At 46.6% G+C, this 20,683-nt stretch overlaps 1 protein-coding gene across 6 annotated transcripts in view; it reads left to right on the top strand.

Moving 5' to 3' along the window:
• Nucleotides 1–8,960: 8,960 nt before the first annotated feature.
• Nucleotides 8,961–20,683, top strand: part of TLR2 (toll like receptor 2) — a 60,540-nt gene continuing 48,817 nt past the window's right edge. Inside the window, exons 1-3 of one of the 6 annotated variants that reach the window (XM_075543668.1) lie at nucleotides 9,197–9,275; nucleotides 14,722–14,845; nucleotides 15,645–18,269. In XM_075543668.1, the coding sequence (XP_075399783.1) occupies nucleotides 15,661–18,012 (2,352 nt within the window). In that variant the 5' untranslated portion in view covers nucleotides 9,197–9,275; nucleotides 14,722–14,845; nucleotides 15,645–15,660 and the 3' untranslated portion in view covers nucleotides 18,013–18,269. The other 5 variants (XM_075543667.1, XM_075543666.1, XM_075543670.1 and 2 more) reach the window with 5 other exon arrangements.

The following is a 20,683-nucleotide window of genomic DNA, read 5'->3' as shown; positions in this document are numbered from 1 at the left end:
TGGATTTTCTCCTCCCAGTGACCCTTCTTTAAGGGGATGTCCAGTTGCCTACAGATGGGCTTTGGGTCTCCCCTCCGCACTCCCACTCATTTACAATGATATGGTTTTTTTTGGATGTCTGATACCTGATCCTATTGACACAGTGGTGAGTTTTTTATCTCCAGTTAGCTTTATTCCTAAGTACTTCCTCTTTTGGGGAGCTCTAGTAAATTATACTGTTTTCCTTATTTCCTTCAGAGCTCTCTGTGCTAGTGTTGAGGAATTCCACTGACTGATGAACCTGTCCTATAGAGTTGCTATGAGTGGCATCGTTTGATGGTAGTTTTGTGTGTGTGTGTGTGGGGGGGGTCTTCAATATATTTCATTCAACGTTTAGAAATCCTCTTCTATATACTAGAGGCAAGAGATATTCAGTGTAAAAAGAAGATTAAAAATAAAGTCCTGACCCTCATGAAATCTTTATTCGGTAGCACCCAGCAGATATACGAGAGCCCTGGTCGGCAGTCCCATTACAATTCTTGCAACTCATGGAGGTTATGTGAGAGGCCTCAGGAGTCTGCATATCTGGGTCTATCCTGTTTGTCTCATTTACTAGCCTCCTGGTTTGGCCTTTTCTTGTGGGTTGCTCCATCAAAAAGTTCTGAGTATCATTCTCTATTTTTGAATGTTAGATCCCTGGAATGACAACATGTTTTCTAAATGAAAAACAAACAAACAACCACAAGAAGAAACAAACAGGACTTTCCTGGACTTTCTGTTCTGCATTAATTTAAGACGGAGGGTTCCCATCCTCAGAAATATAAACCAAAAGGCTGAACTCCATGTAGAAGATCAGTCATCGGGGCTGACAGATGAAGCAGGCTGACCCCGAAAAGTTTTGGTTGACTTTACAAATTTCCAAATATGTTTGGAAGTGAAGACAGCTGCTCTTTAAAAAGGAAGAGAACTTATATTTAGGCTCATAGTGGAGAGTAAAACCCCACTAGTAGTAAAAAAAGCCAAGGTAAAACACAAACCTGAGTCTCAAAGATGGTGTCCAGTAGAATCACCCTTCTGGTGCGCCTGCTGTTAGATTAGAAAATTAAGAGCAAAGGGATAGAGGAACCCAGCCTCAACCTGGCACGCCAAACCTTGAGGGCCACATACTGGCATGAGGGAGCGAACTGACAGAGAAGTCTGCAGGGCAGGCCCCAATCCCAGCTACTTCGACTCCTTCCCCAGAAATTGCACTGTAGAGAAAGCACTGCAGATACTGCCTAGGGCTAGTGGCTGAGCAAACTAAGAGGGAGGGAGGGAGGGAGGATGGGAGGGCTGGTGTGGAGGTGGGAGGGGGAAGGTGGGGGGAGGGGAGAGAGAGAATGAACTGCATCCTAGCCCACCAGACACCGAGGACAGGACAACACTCCGAGGACCAGAGGCACGACGTCCCTTCAGTGACCCACTGGAGACACAGCTTGGGAATTGTGCCTGGTCTGACTCACCCCCTACCCCCACTTTGGAGTGAGACATGAGAAGGGAGCACAACAGAGCAGAAATCGGGGAGCAAAGCAAAAAGTCCCTGAGGAATACCGAAAATAGACTTCAGACTCGGAGGGCAGGGCTTGGCACCTCTTCACACTCAATCAGAAAACATACACAAAGGTCAGCAGACAGACCTGGAACGATCTATAGGCCCCGGTTTTTCTTCATTTTTTCATGTCTATTTATATAAGATTGGCAAGATAAACAATCCTGAGGAGGAAACAACAGACGGACGGTTCCAAGTAGGAAGGACAGGGGAGAGGGGAAAGTGGGAGAAAGGGAGGGGGAAGCCACCAAAAACCCAGGGACAGGGAACACCAAGAGATCTAAAATCGACGGCGAGGAGGGTATAGAATGCCTGTGGGGTTTAATTAAGTGCAACATAGCTGAGAGGAGTTACTGAGAGCCGAATGAGGGTTGAACATGATACTGGGACAGGAGGAAAGTAAAAGGAAATAGAGGAAAGAACTAGGAGGCAAATATTAATATAAAACAATAGGGATATAAATCTATGTATATATATTTATATGTTAAGTATTAAGGTAGTAGATGTACACTGGTCATCTACTCAAGCCCTCCCTCAACACAAGGACACTTTTTTTCTAATAACCTGGCATTCTGTGATACTTACCTTTCTGACACAATTGCTGAAGTAAAAATAGGTGCATAAGCAAATGTGGTGAAGAAAGCTGATAGTGACCAGTTATCAAAAGATATAGCGTCTGGGGTCTTAAAGGCTTGAATGTAAATAAGCAGCCATCCAGTAGAGATGCAACAAAGCCCACATGGAAGAAGCACACCAGCCTGAGTGATCATGAGGTGTCAAAGGGATCAGGTATCAGACAACAGAAGACCCAAAACAATCATATTGCTGTGAACCAGGGGGTTTGGAGTATAGACTCAAAACCCATCTGTGGACAATTGGACATCCCCTCACAGAAGGAAATGGCAAGCCTGCCAGGGTGTAGTATGCCACCGATGAAACACACAACATTCCCCTAGTTCTTTAATGCTTCCTCCCCACCCACTATCATGACCCCAGTTCTACCTTACAAATTGGGCTAGGTCGGAGCATGTACAGATAAGAGGCCCAAATATTGACCACTGGAGATCCCCTCATAGAGGGGTTTAGGAGAGGAGATGGGTCAGTCAGGGTGCGATGGGTTGTTTAATTTTCTATTATTGTTTCATTGTACTCAGTCTTGTGATGGTACATATTGTTGTTACTGCATGTCTACCTGGAAGGGATAGGCGGGATAAACAAGCTGGAAGAGAGAACAATGGGATGACAGTTCCAGGGGGACATGGGAGAAGGGGAGGCGGGTTAGGCGGGAGAAGGAGAGTGGGGGGTTAGGAAGTGAGTGTTAATAAACCCAGGGACAAGGGAACAATAAGTGATCCAAAATCAGTGGTAAGGAGGGTGTAAGAGGTCTGGCAGGGCTGGATCAAGGCCAATGTAAACAAGAGAAATTCCTAAAACCCAAATGAAGGCTGAACATGATAGTGGAACAAGAGGAAAGTACAAAGAAATAGAGGAAAGAACTAGGAGGCAAAGGACAGTTATAGAGATCTAAATACAGGCATATACAGATGTAAATATATACGACGAGGGGGAAATAGATCTATGTACATATATTTATAGGTTTAGTATTAAGGAAACAGATGGACAGTGGGCCCCTGTTCAAGTACTCCCTCAACACAAGAACACTTTGTTCTAACAACTCGGCAGTCTGAGATGCTCACCTTCCTGGCACGATCGCTGAAGACAATGGGTGCACAGCAAATGTGGTGAAGAAAGCTGATGGTGCCCAGCTACCAAAAGATATAGCACCTGAAGTCTTAAAGGCCTGAAGATAAACAAGCGGCCATCTAGCTGAGAAACAACAAAATCACATGGAAGAAGCACACCAGCCTATCCCAACACAATCACTGAAGACAAAGCGGGTGCATAAGCAAACACAGTGAAGAAAGCTGATGGTGCCTGGTGTGAAAAGATATAGAATCTGGGGTCCTATAGGTTGGAAGATAAACAAGGGGCCATATAACTGAGAAACAACAAAGCCCACATGGAAGAAGCACACCAGCCTGTGAAATCACAAGGCATTAAAGGGATCAGGTATCAGACATCAAAGACCACCCCCCCCAAAAAAAATCATAGCATTGTGAATGAGGGGAAGTGCAGAGTGGGGACCCAGGGCCCATCTGTGGGAAATTGGACATCCCCTTGCAGAAGAGCCACGGGGAGGAGATGAGCTAGTCAGGGTGCAGTGTAGCAATGATGAAACATACAATTTTCCTCTAGTTCTTGAATGCTTCCTCCCCCCACTATCATGACCCCAATTCTACCTTACAAATCTGGCTAGACTGGAGGATGTACACTGGCACAGATAGGAACCAGAAACACAGCGAATCCAGGACATATGAACCCCTGAGGACCAGTGGTGAGAGTGGAGATACCAGGAGGGTGGAGGGAAGGTGAGGGAGGAAGGGGTAACCGATTATAAGGATCTACATATAATTTCTTCCCTGGGGGACAGACAGTGGAGAAGTGGGTGAAGGGAGATGTCAGATGGTGTAAGATATGACAAAATAATAATTTATAAATTATCAAGGGTTCATGGGGGAGAAGGGAGCAGGGAGGGAGGGGAAAATGAGGAGCTGATATCATGGGCTCAAGTAGAAAGAAATGGTTTGAGAATGATGATGGCAGCATACGTACAAATGTGCTTGACACAATGGATGGATGCATGGATTGTGATGAGTTGTATGAGCCCCCAATAAAATGATTTTTTTAAAAAGGTGGAATGTCGACTAGTTCTTTTGGTACAGTGACTCTGTGTATTCTTTCCATCCTCTTTTAATGCTTCCTGAATATTTCAATATTTTATCCATAGAATCTTTCAATATTACTACCCTAGGCTTGAATTTTTTCCTAAGTTCTTTCAGTTTAAGATTTATTTTAAGACCATATTTTCCAACTACTGGTTTTTCCTCTTTGTTCTTTCCTCAGTGTTTGCATTTCAATCACCAATAATAGGAGGGATTAGTATGGGATTATAACAGATCTTTAGTAAGTGGTTTTGGGTGGTCACTGTTCTTTTTGCTTTATTAACTACAAAATACTTTGTGTGGAAAAAGCACAGCCTCTTATTTTTCAAAAGACTTTATTTAGAAATGCAGCCAGATGCTCAAAATTATAAATCTGCACATGCCATTTTAACCAATGCCTTTTGGTAGTCTGTGTTCATATTTTAATTTTTTTCTATTTCTCGATATTTTGAAAGAGGACTAAGTAGGACTAAGGCTTGGAGTTGAACCTACTTGTTAGCTGTTAGCTGTCTGGCTGGGCAAGTTCTGCAAACACTGGAGCTAGGGGGATAATAGTTTCTGAACTGTTTACTTCATGTATCTTTGTGAGATTTGAATGACAAATATATAGGAAGGAACTTTCAAAACTGTTAACTATTGAACAAGTACAGTAAGTACAATAAAATAAGCACTGTGCCTGGGAGGGAGGTGTGAATCACTTTGTTCAGTGTGTACAAAGACTTTTATTGTATTTAGAACACATGGTTACTACCCCACATTTAGTTTATGGGTAAATAAATTATTTTTACTGCTAGATTACTTTAATTGTGTTTTAGGATTACAAAGCAGTAACTTCAAAGTCAATCTAGGCCATTCAGCTAGAGAAGGTAAGGAGAGAGATATAGAGATTTATAGTTTGGGGGAGGGGTGGGATGAAAGGAGAGAAGTTTTCCCAGGGGTCCGAGAAATCTGAAGAAGTGGTGGTTTGGGGTTAATAAAAGGAAAGTCTTTTCAAGCAGCTACAAAGCCTGTGCTGTAAGGGATAAATAATCAGTCTGTAGACCGCATGGAACACTGCCTCCACCTTTTGAAGTTTCACATTCACACCCCTTGACTATGTTTGCACAAACCCACACCTCTAAAAGCACTGTGGAATCAGCTAGGAGAAAGAACACTGGATTTAGAGTAAAATAAATTCTGGTTTCAAATTCCAGTTGTGTCATTTATCATTTATGTGAGAGGAGCAAGAATCCTCCACTTCTAATCTCAATCTGTGAAGATCAAACAAGACAGAAACATTCTAGGAAGGTAATTTATCACTGAGAGCATTAGCTAAAACAACTCTCCAGGAATTGGTGGAATACCAATTTAAATGTTTCAACAAGCTGATGATGCACTAAAATCACTCACTCATTTGTGCCAGGAAATTTAGAAGACAACTACTTATTTGTATCCACTCAAAAGGAAGGTGACCCAACAGAATGCTCAAATTACAGAACAATATCCCTGAGATCATATGCAAATTAAGTGTTGCTAAAGATCATCCAGCAAGGGTGGCAGCAGTGCATTGACAGGTAGCTGTCAGAGGTTCAGGCTGGATTCAGAAGAGGCCACAAAATAAGGAATGTCATTGCTGATGTCAGATGGATCTTGGCTTAAATTAGAGAATACCAGAAAGATGTTTGCTTGTGTTTTACTGGCTATGCCAAGGAATTCGACTGGGATCATAACAAAAGATAGACAGCCTTCAGAAGAACGGGAAGTCCAGAACAACTTCACTGTGCTCATGCTGAAGTTGTACACGGATCAAGAGGCAATTGTACCAACTGAAAAGGGAATATCGCACGGTTTTAGAATCAGGGAAAGTGTGCGTCAGGATTGGATCCTCTTACCACACTTATCCAAGATGTATGCTGAGCAAATCATCAGAGAAGCTGGATGATACGAAGACTCGTGCATCAGGACTGGAGGAAGAGTTATTAACAACCTTCAACATGCAGATGGTGTGTGGAAAGTGAGGCGAGCTTGAAGCACCTGCTGATGAAGATCAAGGATGGCAGCCTTCAGGATGGATTGTGACTCAATTAAAGAAGACCAAATTCCTCACAAGTGAACCAATAACTAACACTGTGATAAATGGACAAATGACTGTGGTTGCCAGGATGTTGTCTTGCTCAGATCCACAATCAAGGCTCATGGAAGCAAATCAAGAGATCAACAGCAGCACTGTATTAGGTAAATCTGCACAAACCTCTTCAGAGTATTGGAAAGCAGGGCTGCTTCTTTCTGGACTAGGGTGTGCCTAGACTCAAGCCACAGTATTTTCAGTCGCCTCATATGCATGTGAAAGTTGGACAATGAATGAGGAAGAGCTGTGAATTGTGGTGCTGGAGAAGACGATTCAAAGTACCGTGGACTGTTACAAGGATAAAGGGATCTTTCTTGGGAGAAGTACTGCCAGAGTACTCCTTAAAGGCAAAGATGGAAAGGCTTCATCTTACATGCTTTCTGGACATGCTGTCAGGAGAGACCAGTCCCTGGAGAAGGACATCGTGCTTGGTAAAGTGGAGAGGCAGTGACAAAGAAGAATCCCTTAAGGAGGTGGGTGCCACCATGGGCTCAGGCATAGGAACAATTGTGAGGATGGCCCAAGACGGGGCAGTACTCCCTTCTGTTGGGTACCGGGGAGCTGTGTGTCGGAGCTGGCTTGATGGCACCCAACAATTTACCCTTAAAAAATCTTCACTACTGAGGTCGTTAGTTTATTGTGTCAACCTGGCTGATAAACACATGTGGGGTTAATTGAAGGGCGGAAGGATAAATGGCTTGGTGAACCTCGCCTTTCTAAGTTCTCGGGTCTCTTGCTTTCTGATGGTTGGACCAGGGTGCAGCTGCCTTAGCCAGTTCCCTGCTTTAGCTGGCAAGGCTCTCTTCCGGCAAGACATCCCTGAGGAGAAGCCGCATGGACCTACCCCGATGCAGCCCTGGGTGCTGGAGCAGCAGTGTGGAGACTCCTTCCAGTGCTGACTCGGCTTTCCTCCTGCAGTCGGCATCACTGCGTCTGTTTTGTGAGATGGAGGAGGACTTTGTGGATTGGTGTTGGACATATGGGTTAATGTTGGACTCGTGAGCTTGGGCAGCACTGGGTTGGAATGTTTTCTTGATGCACACTTAGCCTTTATATAAAACTCTCTCTTATACATGAGTTTCTGTGGATTGGTTTCTCTAAAGGACCCAGACTAACACACTACCTGAGACAAACTAGGTTCTATGGCAATGAAGAAATCCAAGACTGTCTGGTTGCCAAAATACTCACTTGGAGAGCTAAGGGTTGAACAAGGCAAGAAGGAAACACAGATCTCAAAATATAGATACAAATGCACTACCATTGATTAGATTCTGACCCATCATGATGCTATATAGGGTTTCCAATGTTAAAAATCTTTATGGGACCAGACAGTTTCATCTAAGTGACTAGTGGGTTTGAACTGGTGGGTTCCAATGGTTACCCAACAATTTCCCCAGGGACGGAAGCATCCGTCTTTCACAATGAGCAGGATATACATGCTAAAGAAAACAACGCAACACCCACCACAGTCTGGCGAAACAATTGAATCACTGACAATTTTTGTCAAAAATAGTTCCCATTGTTCTTCAGGAACTTTCTTCTTAGTGAGTGTACTTCTCCAGAGAAATAAATAAGGCTTGACAAGACCAAATTATTTTAAGGAGTTCTGCAATGCAAGGCTAATTTATACCTATCTGCCAAGGTGCCGCCTATTAAGCTGTTATTTTCCTGTTTATTTGGCCTTTCTTTTTTTAAAAAAATCATTTATTGGGGCCTCATACAAATCTTATCACAATCCATCCATTGTGTCAAGCACATTTGTACATTTGTGGCCATCATCATTCTCAAAACATTTGCGTTCTACTTGAGCCCTTGGTATCAGCTCCTCATTTGTTCCCCTTCCTCCCCACTCCCCTCACGAATCCTTGATAATTTATAAATTATTGTTATTTTGTCATGTCTTATACTGTCCGACGTCTCCCTTTACTCGCTTTCTGTTGCCCGTCCCCCAGGGAGGAGGCTATATGTCGATCCCAGCCATGAATGCCAGCACGTTTGTCCCAGCCATGAATGTCTCAGCCATGAATGCCAGCACGTTTGTCCCAGCCATGAATGTCCCAGCCATGAATGCCAGCACGTTTGTGTTTGCTGTCTTCCAGGACAATATAGTTTCTACAACCTGAACATTAGGTGTATACTTCCTGTTAAAAAGTCTGGCATAGAAGCTAACTCGGTTACTCCTACAATTTCCTTGGGAAATACATCATTATAAACAAAACGAACATGCAACAATTTTTGAGATGGAACTCATCATTGCTGAAAGAAGACAATAATGTTTTCCTCTGCGTTTGTTGCCCGTTACAGACATGAACGAGGCTGGGATCTGCCCCTCGGGCGGTTGGTTGGGATGGTGACTGGGCACTTAGCTGGAGCGGGAGCGCTTGGGGCCTGGGGATGGGGAGGTCCTTCCTGCAGCTGAGTTAAGTCCTGGAAACATGGGGACTGGCCGGAAGTCCAGCTCGCAGACTGGCGTTTCGGTTTCCAACGATGGAGAAGGAGAATTGGAAGTTTACAGATTGTGGCGAGGCTCGAACAAGAAGGTGCCCGTGGGGCACTCAGCCTCCTCCGGACCACGTCTGTTCTGGGCTGGGGCGCGCCACGCGAGGGCCTCTGGGGTGCTGCGCCCCCGCCCTCCTCCCCGGGTGCCCGCCCCTTGCCCGTCGCGACCTGGGTCACCTGATGGGAGTCCGCGGGGCGAGCGGGCGGCACGGGGCTTTCCGGGCGCGGGGAGGAGGGGGCGCCGCGCCGCGGGGGCCTGGCCCTCAGTCGCTGGCCCGGGCCGGCCCGAGAAGGTCCGAGGGCTCCGCGCTCTTCCCAGGTAGGTGGGGCCGCGCGCGGGGCGCCCTCCGCCCTCCGCCCCGGCCGCCCGCAGCCCCTGCCCCTCTGCCCGGCGGGTCGGGGGGCCCCCGGGGACCTCGCCGCCGCCGCCTCCGAGCGGCCGGGGGCACCTGCGCAGGCTGGGCTCCGGTCGGCCCTCCGGAGAGTCCCACAGCGCCTGGAAAGGGAAGGGACAGGGCGGGGGCTGGCCCGGCCCCGGCACCCCGAGGTCCCAGCGCCCCCCGCCTCCGTGGGGGGAGTGGCTCCGCCCTGCCTGCCCACTCGGTAAGTACAGATAGATCGGGGACGTGCGGAGGCCACAAATCGTTACCGAAGCAGGCAGCCGGGGCTCGAACCGGCCGCGCTGGTGGATTGGAGCCGGCAATGCCCTGGAATGAGCCTGAACGCGGGCATCCTGCAGGAGGCTCCCATTGAGCACCCCTGGAACCGAAGTCCCACAGGAGGTGGGAAAGGTGTGTGACTAGGGACCTGCCCTGAGCCCCACCTTTCCAGTGGAAGCAGGGACAGCGAGGGAGGGGGAGGGAGAGAGGGGCGGGGGGAGGGGAGGGGGAAAAAAACCACAAGGAACTATTCCGGGAGCAGAGGCATCAGTGGACAGTAACTTACGGTGTCTGCCTCTCCCCACCCCCCAACTTCCCTCCACCCCCCAGCCGGCCTCCTGTTCTACACCATTAAAGGTGAGCCCACTGAAGCTGACTGCAGCCATTCCTGTTCTTTCGTCAGTGCCTCACCTTGCGTTCCCCACGGGACGATGTATTGAAAGACTAAGGGACCTAGGAGCGCAGTTGGCAACTGTAGTTTCGGTCTCATCAGTCGTTATTTGTAACTTGTCACCGGTACCTTGGTTATTTTTTCTGAGGTGTGCGAACCTCACTACTACTATTGTTTCCTGTTATAGGCTTGTCTTGTCTGTTGTTTGCCTGAAAAGGAGGCCATGGGGTTAATTCGCTTCCAGACCTAAAAGGTGACCGAGTGCCCTAGTCTCAGCCGTCCCTGCAGTCTTCATCAGTCCGGCAACCCGAGTCTTTTCAATGGTTTTGTTATGAATTTCTCACCCACTTCTGTCTTCCCTTTCAGAGCAGCTGGTAATAGGGTAGACTGGGGCACCATCTAGTTTTTCAGGGTTCCTGATGGTGGAGACGCATGTTTGTGTGGTCCTTCGGTCCATTGGGTTAATTCTTCCCTCCGGGTAGGGAAAGATAAGTCGTTCTACCTTAGATGTCTGTTCTTGAGCGTTTCAGGCGCCACCCCCTGCTCTCCAAAGGAGGATGCAGAACCTTGCCTTTGTGGACTGCGTTATCGCAGTTGACCTTGGCCCAGAGCTGTGGTGTGACGGAGAATGTGAGTGTGAATGCAGGTCTCTGTTTGCTCTTCGTGCACCCAGTGGAGGGTGCATTTGGCTGGTGCTAGCCGCTTTATCTTTTCTTTAAAACATTTTTATTTTGGGGGAGGGGGTGGAAAAATGTTTTTAATTTTCTATTAGGGCAAAGAATGTACGGATGTGCTTTATACAATTGATGTATGTATATGTATGGATTGTGATAAGAGTTGTATGAGCCCCTAATAAAATGTAAAAAATTAAAAAATGTTTTTCTTAAATCATTTTATTGGGCCTCTTATAGCGCGTATAACAATTCATACATCAATTGTAACAAGCACATGTGTAAATACGTTGTCATCATTTCCAAAACGTTTTACTACTTGAGCCCTTGGTATCAGTTCCTTCCTCCTCCTACTAGCTCCCTCACCCTCCCACCCTGGTTGAACCCTTGATAATTTATAAATTATTTTTATTTTCATATTTTACACCACCTGCTGTCTTCCTTCACCCACGTTTCTATTGTTCGTCCCCTGGGCGTGTGTGTACATCAGTCATTGCAATCTGCTCCCTCTTTCTCCCCTTTCTTCCCCCACCTTCCCCCTACTCTCATTGTATTACTACTTTCATTATCGGTCCTGAGGGATTTATCTGTCCTAGATTCTGTGTGTTGTTAGCTCTTAACAGTACCAGTGTACATGCTCTGGTCTAGCCAGATTTGTAAGCTAGAACTGGGGTCATGATAGTGGGGGTGGTGGGGAAGGAAGCAATAAAGAACTAGAGGAATGTTGTGTGTTTCATCGGTGCTATACTGCACCCTGGCTGGCCCTTTCCTGCCTTGTGACCCTTCTGTGAGGGATGTCCAGTTGTCTACAGATGGGCTTTGGGTCTTCTGATGCCTGATACCTGATCCCATCACCACCTCGTGATCACACAGACTGGTACGCTTCTTCCATGTGGGCTTTGTTGCTTCCTTGATAGATGGTCAGTTGTTTAACTTCAAGCCTCTAAGACCCCAGACGCTTGTTTCAAAGTAAAAATAATAGACCCCAGATGGTATATCTTATAATAACCGGCCACCATCAGCTTTCTTCAGCACATTAGCTTATGCACCCATGCTGTCTTAGCGATCGTGTCAGAAAGGTAGCATCACAGAATGCCAGGTTATGAGAACAGTGTTCTTGCATTGAGGGAGGACTTGCGTAGAGAATGTCCATCTGCTACCTTAATACTTAGCATATAAATATATGTACATAGACCCACATTCCTATCAGTATATATTAATATATTTATATATGTACATGCCTATGTTTATAACTCTATACATGTCTTTTGCTTCCTAGTTATTTCCTCTATCTGCTTTTATTTTCCTCTTTCCCCCACTATCGTGTTTGACCTTCATATTGGCTCTCAGTAATTCCTCTTGGCTACATTGCACTTGATCAAACCCCACTAAGCATTCTGTGCCCTCCTGGCCATTGATTTGGGATCTCTTGGGTTTGTTGGCTAACCCCTCTCTTTATTCTTCTGGGGAGGGGGTTGTCGATGTGGCTGGGATAGGACCGACCTGGCACTGGCCGCTGTTGATTCTTGATCAGGTGCTGTTGGAAGGGGTAGTGCTCCTCACCCTGTGCCGAGGGCTGTAGAAGATACAGATGAAGTTGGACCATGTAGGCATGGTTTGCGTTTCACATCAGCTGGGACAAGAATAAAAGGAGAGAGAGAAAACGGAAACAATATAAAAATTGAAATACAAAAGAAAAATGAGGGAAATCAAGAAAGCAAGAGCAAGGGAAAAATAAGAATTTGATAACTCAGAAGAAAAACAGAAGAGGCAAATGAAAACAGGGGAAGAGAAAAGAAGAAAGCAGTAAACAAAGCACAAGCCCTCTGACTGCCTTCTAGTCAATTCTGAGTCTGAGAGCCAGGTGGTAGGGAGGACGCACTGCCCCTGTGGGTTTCTGAGACTCTTTATAGAGAGGAACGCCTCATCTTTCTCCTGAAAGCAAACTAGGGAGGGGAAGAGAAAAGAGAAAGAGAACAACTAACAGGAACAAAATAAAAGGAGGAGGAGGAGGAGGAGGGATGGGAGGAAGGAAAGAAGAGGGTGGGGTACTCTTGACAGAGTCTCTGTAATCCCAGATGATGTGTGGGCTCATTGTACCTGATCTGTTCGTGCCGGCTCAGAACGTGACTAGAGGCAAGGCACATGTTCCTGGAAGGGACTCTATCAGTCCCAGAGGGCAACTGGGGGCAGGGTGACTGGTTGTGGGAAAAGTTCCTGCTCATCCCGGGGTTGCTGGGACAACGAGCTCTTTGTCCCGGAGTGGCCATTCTGTTGGTCTGATGAGGCAGAGTGTATGTGCCTTCAGAAGTGGAGATGATGCAGCTGGTCCCGTGTGTGTGTGTGTGTGTGTGTGTGTGTGTGTGTGTGGTGGGGGGGGTGTTGACAGGTGAGGGTAGGGGCTTTACAAAGGTGGGTGATATGGTGTGATAGAGCGGGTTGGATGGTGTGGCGTTGGCCATGTTTCTGGTCACAAGGAGGGTTTGTAGAAAAAGAGGAGGATCCCACCTTTCCAGTTACCAGCCACTTGTGTGGGGGTCTGCTGTCAGGCTGACATCTCCATCACAGGCTTTTTTGAAAAAATTCAAGATGCCTGAGCCATCTCCCCCTCTTCTACCACTTTTACTTAACTCTGTCTCCCTGTTGGTATGCAGTGCACTTCTCTGTCCTTTCCTCGAAGCTCAGAGGACGCTGGTTACATTTAATACAGTGTGTCAGCCTTCTCTTTGTTCCCTCCAGTCCTCTAGTGTCCTTGACCCCCCCCCCCCAATCTTCTCACCTTTGATGGCTCTCATGCTGATGTTTTGAAAGGATACTTATCCTGTACTGTGTGCTACTCTCTTCTTTCCTGAAAAGTTGATCTCAGACGAGAGGTTTGGTACTAGATTTTGAGGTATCAGAGCGATCGTCTGCTGTTTCAATTTGTCCAGTTTTCGTTTTTCAAGTAAGGATCTGAATTCTGCACCCCAATTTTCTCCCATTCTATCCAGGGTAGATGAGGCTGTGACTTATGAACCCACTCCTTTGTACTTTGGCCACCTCCTTACTGTGCTGCTCTTGATGACTGGAGACCCAGGATCGTGTCTCAGATGGTGACCCTACCTGCTGCTTACTTCACTAGGATGCAGAACGGGAGTTTTGCCAGCTGATGAACTTATCTCAGGAGACTATGCCTTCGAACCGTGTGGGAAGGCGTTTAGTTATATTTGAGGAGTATCCATATTTGTGTCTTCAATGAATATATGTGCCTATACTCACATTTTATTTATATGTAACTGTGGAAACACATCTGTACTTATCTGCATTCCAATTTATCTATACCCATTGTGTTAGGCTGGCTTGTCTAGAGAAGCAAAACCAATGATATTCCCATATGTATAGGAAAGGGCTTTATATCCAGCAGTAATTTCATATCAAGAAAGTGCTCCAGTTCAGCCCAGCTCAAGGTCATAGGTCCGATGCTAGCGGGGGCCTCTTCAGACTCACATAGCAAAATAGGCCAATGATGCTGAAAGGGGGAGCGGGAAGCAGGATGACCACAGGGCAGAGGGTGCAGAGCTGTTCGGTGGAGACACGGTAGGGCGTGGACGGCTCTCAGGGTCAGGTGGCCCACATGGAGCCATCCCTGGAAGCAGGCCGGAGTTCCACGAAGGTGAAGTGCCAGAGAGGCAGGAGAAGTTCCCAGAGTCTCTCCCTTGAAAAGGCCACCCCCACGCCTCTGGAAGGAAGGCATCCTCAGACTGTGAGTTGGGTGAACTCCACCCCTGTAGGTCCACAGGGGTCAAGTTAACATAAAATCTGGCCGACACCCATCCATACGTACATAAACAATCATTCTTACCTTTGTTATGAAGCACTGCTTTTTTGTACTTTTCTGAAGCTCCAAGGGAGGGAGCATTAAAAGGGTCTGATTGCCCTCACCACAGGGAACCACCTGCTGAGCCTAGACTCTCTTCTGTGCCAGCTAGCAGCACAGTTTGGTCCAGTGGGAAATCACCTGATGGAAGGCAGGCTGATGACCATGGTCCCTTTTCTTTTGGTCAGAGAGCACCGTGGTTTGGGAGCCGCACGTCCCTGTGGATGGGGTCGACTGAGAAGTTGAGGTTGGCTCCGTGAGAGCTCCATGAGTGAGGCGGGGAAGAACGAGGCTTACCTGCCAGGACGTCTGGTGTGCAGGACAAGAAGCCTGCAAATCCATACTGTTGCTTGTTCATCCATCCATCCGTTCATTCTTTCACTCTGTGCTTTTTAGCCCAGCTGTGTAGTCTTGCATGTCGGCATGTTCAGATTCGTGGTTGCATATCTGTTTCAGCATTGCTGAAAGTATCAGAATTCAATTTCACCCCCATTTATTTTATTTCAATTTATTCTTCAAGTAAATAATTTTATTGGGGGCTCTTACAGCCCTTAGAACAATCCATACATCAATTGTCTCAAACATTTGTACATGTTGCCATCCTTATTTTCAAAACATTTTCTTTCTACTTGAGCCCTTGGTATCAGCTCCTCTTTCAGCCTACCGACCCCTTGATAAATTATTATTTTCATATCTTAAACCATCTGCTGTCTCACCTGTTTCTGTTGTTCATACCCCTCGGGGTAGGGAGGCACCCCCATTTATACATCACCTGCCTGCTATTTTCTGGGAACTACTTGTGTGTGTCATGCTACAGAACGCATTTCTCCAGAACCCAAATTATAGTATGCTATCAGGTTTCAAGAGGAGCCCTAGTGGTGGGCATAGCGGTTAAGTATTGGACTGCTAACTGCAACCTCAGCAGTTTGAAACCACTAGCCACTCCTCGAGAGACAGACAGGCTTTTCTATACCTATAAATAATCACATCATCAAAAACTCACAGGGGCAGCTCTACCCTGTTCTATAGGGTCACTGTGAGTCTGCATCAACTCGATGACAGTCAGTCTGATCAAATTCTATCGCTTAATTTGAACCCTTTGTATTTGTAGGTTGACTCATTGGACAATGTTACACGTTTTATGGACACTGTGGACCTTGGGGGCCATAATCAGCCTTGGCAAAGAAGAGTCCCCTGACCAGATGTCCCTGTCTTGTGACCCCATGGGTGTCTGCAATGGCTCCTCCAGATCTTTAAACGCCATCCCCTCAGGGCTCACAGCAGCAGTGAAAAGTCTTGACCTGTCCAACAACGAGATCGCGTACATCAGCAACACTGACCTGCAGACGTGTATGAGCCTCAGAGTTCTTGTTCTGAAGTCCAGTGGGATTCATAGGATAGATACAGATGCCTTCTCTTCCCTCGGACATCTCGCCCACTTGGATTTATCCTATAATTACTTATCTAATTTATCATCCTCCTGGTTCAGGCCCCTTTCTTCCTTACAATTCCTAAATTTATTGGGGAATCATTATAAAGAGCTTGGAAAAACACCTCTTTTTCTGCAATCTACCCATTTGCGGGTCCTGAGAGTCGGAAGCGTTTACACCTCTAAAATTCAGAAAAAGGATTTTGTTGGATTAACTTTTCTGGAGGAACTTGAGATTGATGCTTCTAATCTCCAGAGTTATGAGCCCAAAAGCTTGACATCTATTTCGAACATAAGCCACCTGATCTTCCATCTGAGGCAGCCTCTTTTTTTACCGGTGATTTATATGGACCTCTTAAAGTCTGTGGAATATTTTGAACTGAGACAGACTGATCTGTATTCCTTCCATTTTCCAGAACTACCTGTTGGTGAAACCAACTTATCTATCAGAAAGATCACTTTTAGGAATGTGGGGTTCTCTGATGGAAGTTTTAATGACATTGTGAGACTGTTGGATTATGCGTCTGACTTGTTAGAATTAGAGTTTGATGAGTGTACCCTTAATGGGGTTGGTGATTTTGATCCATCTTTTATCAGGAAAATGAAAGGCCCCAATAAAGTGGAAACAGTGGTAATCCGGAGGTTGCATATCCCCCAGTTTTACTTATTTCAGGATTTGAGTACCATTTATACATTCGCAGGAGACGTTAAACGGATCACAATAGAAAGCAGCAGGGTGTTCTTGGTCCCCTGTTCCTTTTCACAGCATTTAAAGTCATTAGAATACTTGGACCTTAGTGAAAACCTGATGGTTGAGGAATACTTGGGAAATTCCGCTTGTGAGGGAGCCTGGCCCTTACTCCAAACCTTAATTTTGAGACAGAACCATCTGACATCACTAGAAAAAACGGGAGCCGCTTTGCTTGCTTTGAAAAACCTGACTAGCCTTGATATCAGTAAAAATGGGTTTCAAACGATGCCTAAAACTTGTCGGTGGCCGGAAAAGATGAAGTATTTGAACTTATCCAGCATACGAATACAAGAGCTAACCGATTGTATCCCCAAGACACTGGAAATCTTAGATGTTAGCAACAACAATATCGCTGCATTCACTGTGAAATGCCCACAGCTCAAAGAACTATATATTTCCCAAAATAAGTTGGTGACGCTACCAGATTCCATCTTGCTACCTACGTTACTGGTTCTGAGAGTCACCAGGAACACAATCACTAGTTTCTCCAAGAAGCAACTTGTATCTTTTCAAAACCTGAGGACACTGGAGGCGGGCGAAAACAACTTCATTTGCTCCTGTGACTTCCTGTCTTTCACACAGGGGCAGCCAACACTGACCCAGGTCCTGGGGGGTTGGCCAGGAAACTACCTGTGTGACTCTCCGTCTCATGTGAGGGGCCAGCGAGTTCAGGACGCGCACCTCTCCGTGGTGGAGTGCCACAGGCCAGCCGTGGTGGCAGCCGTGTGCTGCGCCCTTCTTCTGCTCAGCCTGCTCATTGGGGCGCTGTGCCGCCGTTTCCATGGGCTGTGGTACATGAAAATGACATGGGCCTGGCTCCAGGCCAAGAGGAAGCCCAGGAAGGCACCCAATAGGGAGATCTGTTATGACGCCTTTGTTTCTTACAGTGAAAGGGACTCCCAGTGGGTGGAGAACCTTATGGTCCAGGAGCTGGAGAATTTCAACCCGCCCTTTAAGCTGTGTCTTCATAAGCGGGACTTTGTTCCTGGCAAGTGGATTGTGGACAATATCATAGACTCCATTGAGAAGAGTCACAAGACTGTCTTTGTGCTGTCTGAAAGCTTCGTGAAAAGTGAGTGGTGCAAGTATGAACTGGACTTCTCCCATTTCCGGCTCTTTGATGAGAACAATGACGCTGCCATTCTCGTTCTCCTGGAGCCCATTGAGAAAAAAGCCATCCCCCAGCGGTTCTGTAAACTGCGCAAAATCATGAACACCAAGACCTACCTGGAGTGGCCCACCGATGACGCCCAGCAGCCAGGGTTTTGGTTAAACTTGAGAGCTGCAATAAAATCCTAATGTCCTGCCTTCCAGGAGAGTTTGGGTCCATTTCTGGTCTTTTCAGCACCCTTTAGAACCAGCTTCATTCTAACATAGTTCCAGAAGAACCATGCGGATGTATATTGACCCCTGAGGACTCCCTGAAAGTACTAAAACCGGCAACATTGTTTTGTGGAGTGCTGTCTTATGTAAAAATTGCTACCAGATTGAAAATGGCTTGGAGATTTTTTTATTCTGTAAAAGGATCATGATCAATAAATCCATCATTGATTGGACTTATCTGTATTGGTTGGATTCTTTGTGAGGAAATAGAAAGTGAGCTGAGGATTTAAAATAAGTGAGAGCCAAATCAGGAGGAGGCAGCTTCCTGGAAGGAGACTTTTCATGCCGTCTGCCTCTTGTCAGATGCCAACCCCTAGCGACCTTGTGCCTGGTCTTGTGTCTGCCCAGAGAGTCCATTCTGCCCCACACTCAGCTGACGCCACCACCTGGGTGGTGAGACAAGAGCAAGAAGACAGAGCCTTGGGCTCACTCAGCCAACATTGTTGCTGTGGGTACCAGTCCCCAGAATCGAATGGGTCCAAGGGGCGGTTGTGTAATTGAGGGGTAAACTCAGAGACTTCAGACAAGGTAAGGCATACCGGTGCTCACTTCCAGGGCCGCCATGACTTCAGGAGCGAGGTCGGCGCAGAGAGACAATATATCCAATCAAATTGTATATAGACTAGGGGCGTGCAAGTGCCCCTAATTACAGGTAATCACATACAGAACAAGTGGGCTATACCCTAAAGGTCCCTGAGTACATGGGAGGAGTAACCTGACACCAGTGCGGGAGCAGGGAAGGGAGAGTGGCTGTCTTCCACTTGTCTGCTTCTGTAGATAAAGCTGCTGCCTACGTAGCAATCAGCCATGTGCTTGCAAGAGGTGACTTTAAGGTAGCACTGTGATGGGAAGATAGAGTGGGGTACAGTATTAATGATGAGAATGTACCAGACTGAAGGCCTCCCTCCACCCCAGAAACCCAGCCTGCCAAGCTTCTTAATGTATGGGGATAAAGGATTCACCCCTAGACACCCTCTTCTCGTTCTCTGCTCCCCACAGTTGCTCTTCCTACAAGAAGGTACTACTTGTTCCTGTCCACATTTACTGGGGAGGCCCTTCTGGGGGCTGAGGAGGTGGGGAGGGGCAGGCTTATAAACTAGATCTGCCCCTTGGTTATTGGCTTGGTTTCACCAGCCCCCGTTCACGAGAGGGTATACAACACAAATAGTCCATTGTGTCTTTCCATTGGAAAAGAGAATGATTGTATACAATTCTCAGTTTAGGATAGTGTGAAAGAACACTCACACCCATGACTCTGCTCGGCCTTCAGCCTTTAACTACCTGCTCGATTTCAGTTAGTCTTCTCGGGCTCTCAGTGCCTGCCAACGAGCCCGACTCCCCTGCATCCTATTTTTGCCTCCCTCTTGGCAAAGCCTCATTCCTAACCCCCAGAGACTTTCCTTCCTGTGTTCCCTTCTGAATAGTTTTTAAAAGCAAATGTGAGTGAAATAGAGATCCAAACCAGTGGGGTCACCATGGATCCGAATCAACATACAAGTAACATACCTGGATGTTCCTCAGAATGACTTAGAAAATGGTTTAATTCACAATTGAAAAAGATACCGCTCCAGGTGTCAATGTTCACACCCAGAATCATACATATTAGAACTAAATGTCACGTTCCCGGTTGAGCGCTGCCGACTAATTCTGTGCGTCTTTCTTTTCAAACTAGAGCCACGTCTGAAAGCAAGTGCACTCCGCCAGCTCTCTGCTCAGTGCTCGGGGCTCAGCTCGAATGAGCATGCGGGCCCTGGGGCTCAGAGGAAGACTTAGACGGGTAGATGTGTAACCAGGGTCAAGGCACTTGACCTGACCCAAATGCCTTCCTGTCCTTAAAACAGAGATAGCCACAGCTACTGCATGTATGAAATGCAGTGATGTAAGTAGCCCGTGCAGGTGCCCTAGTGGTGTAGTAGTTACGCACTGGGCTACCATTCACAAGGTCTACGGTTCAAATCCACCAGCCACTCCCATAGTTTCAGTTCTATCCTGTCCTATAGGGTCACTCACTATGAGTTGGCATCGGTGAGTGAGAACTACATCCGGAGCACACAGCCCTTGGTCTCTCTTTGCTGTGGAGGGGTCAAGAAGGAAGGAGTACCGAGCCATTGACGGGGTGTGGAAACCATGGGTTTGCATATCGGTGGAAAGATGCCTGGCTAGTATGATGATGATTTTGTTCCAAGAAGTGACTCTCTTCTATGCTATGGGTTTCCCTGTGTATAAGCACTAGGCTAACAGGGAATCTTAAGAGCTCTGTTGTTTGCAGGGAAAATACCCCAAAGAAATAACTTAGTTAAGTGCAGAGAAGTGAATTGGTTAAGGCGTTGCTCTTTGGAAACTCACACAGATACAATCCTGTCTACACTCCGGAGGATGCTCAGGAAGACACGGTTGCTAGTCTGAGGGAAAATAGACAAGTGCAAGAGAAGGAACTCTGAGATTGGGGGAATGCCCAGGGCCCAGAAACCAAAGCCAGAAATGGATGTTTTGCTTCTCTCTTTCCTCCGGTGCGCACAATGTCCATCATGAAAATATGCTGCTTTGATGTGATCTACATATTTAGTTGCAAGAATTTAAGCAATAG

Source organism: Tenrec ecaudatus, chromosome 3, assembly GCF_050624435.1.
Source record: "Tenrec ecaudatus isolate mTenEca1 chromosome 3, mTenEca1.hap1, whole genome shotgun sequence".
Taxonomy (NCBI): Eukaryota; Metazoa; Chordata; class Mammalia; order Afrosoricida; family Tenrecidae; genus Tenrec; species Tenrec ecaudatus.
This window is presented reverse-complemented; position numbering and strand designations above follow the sequence as displayed.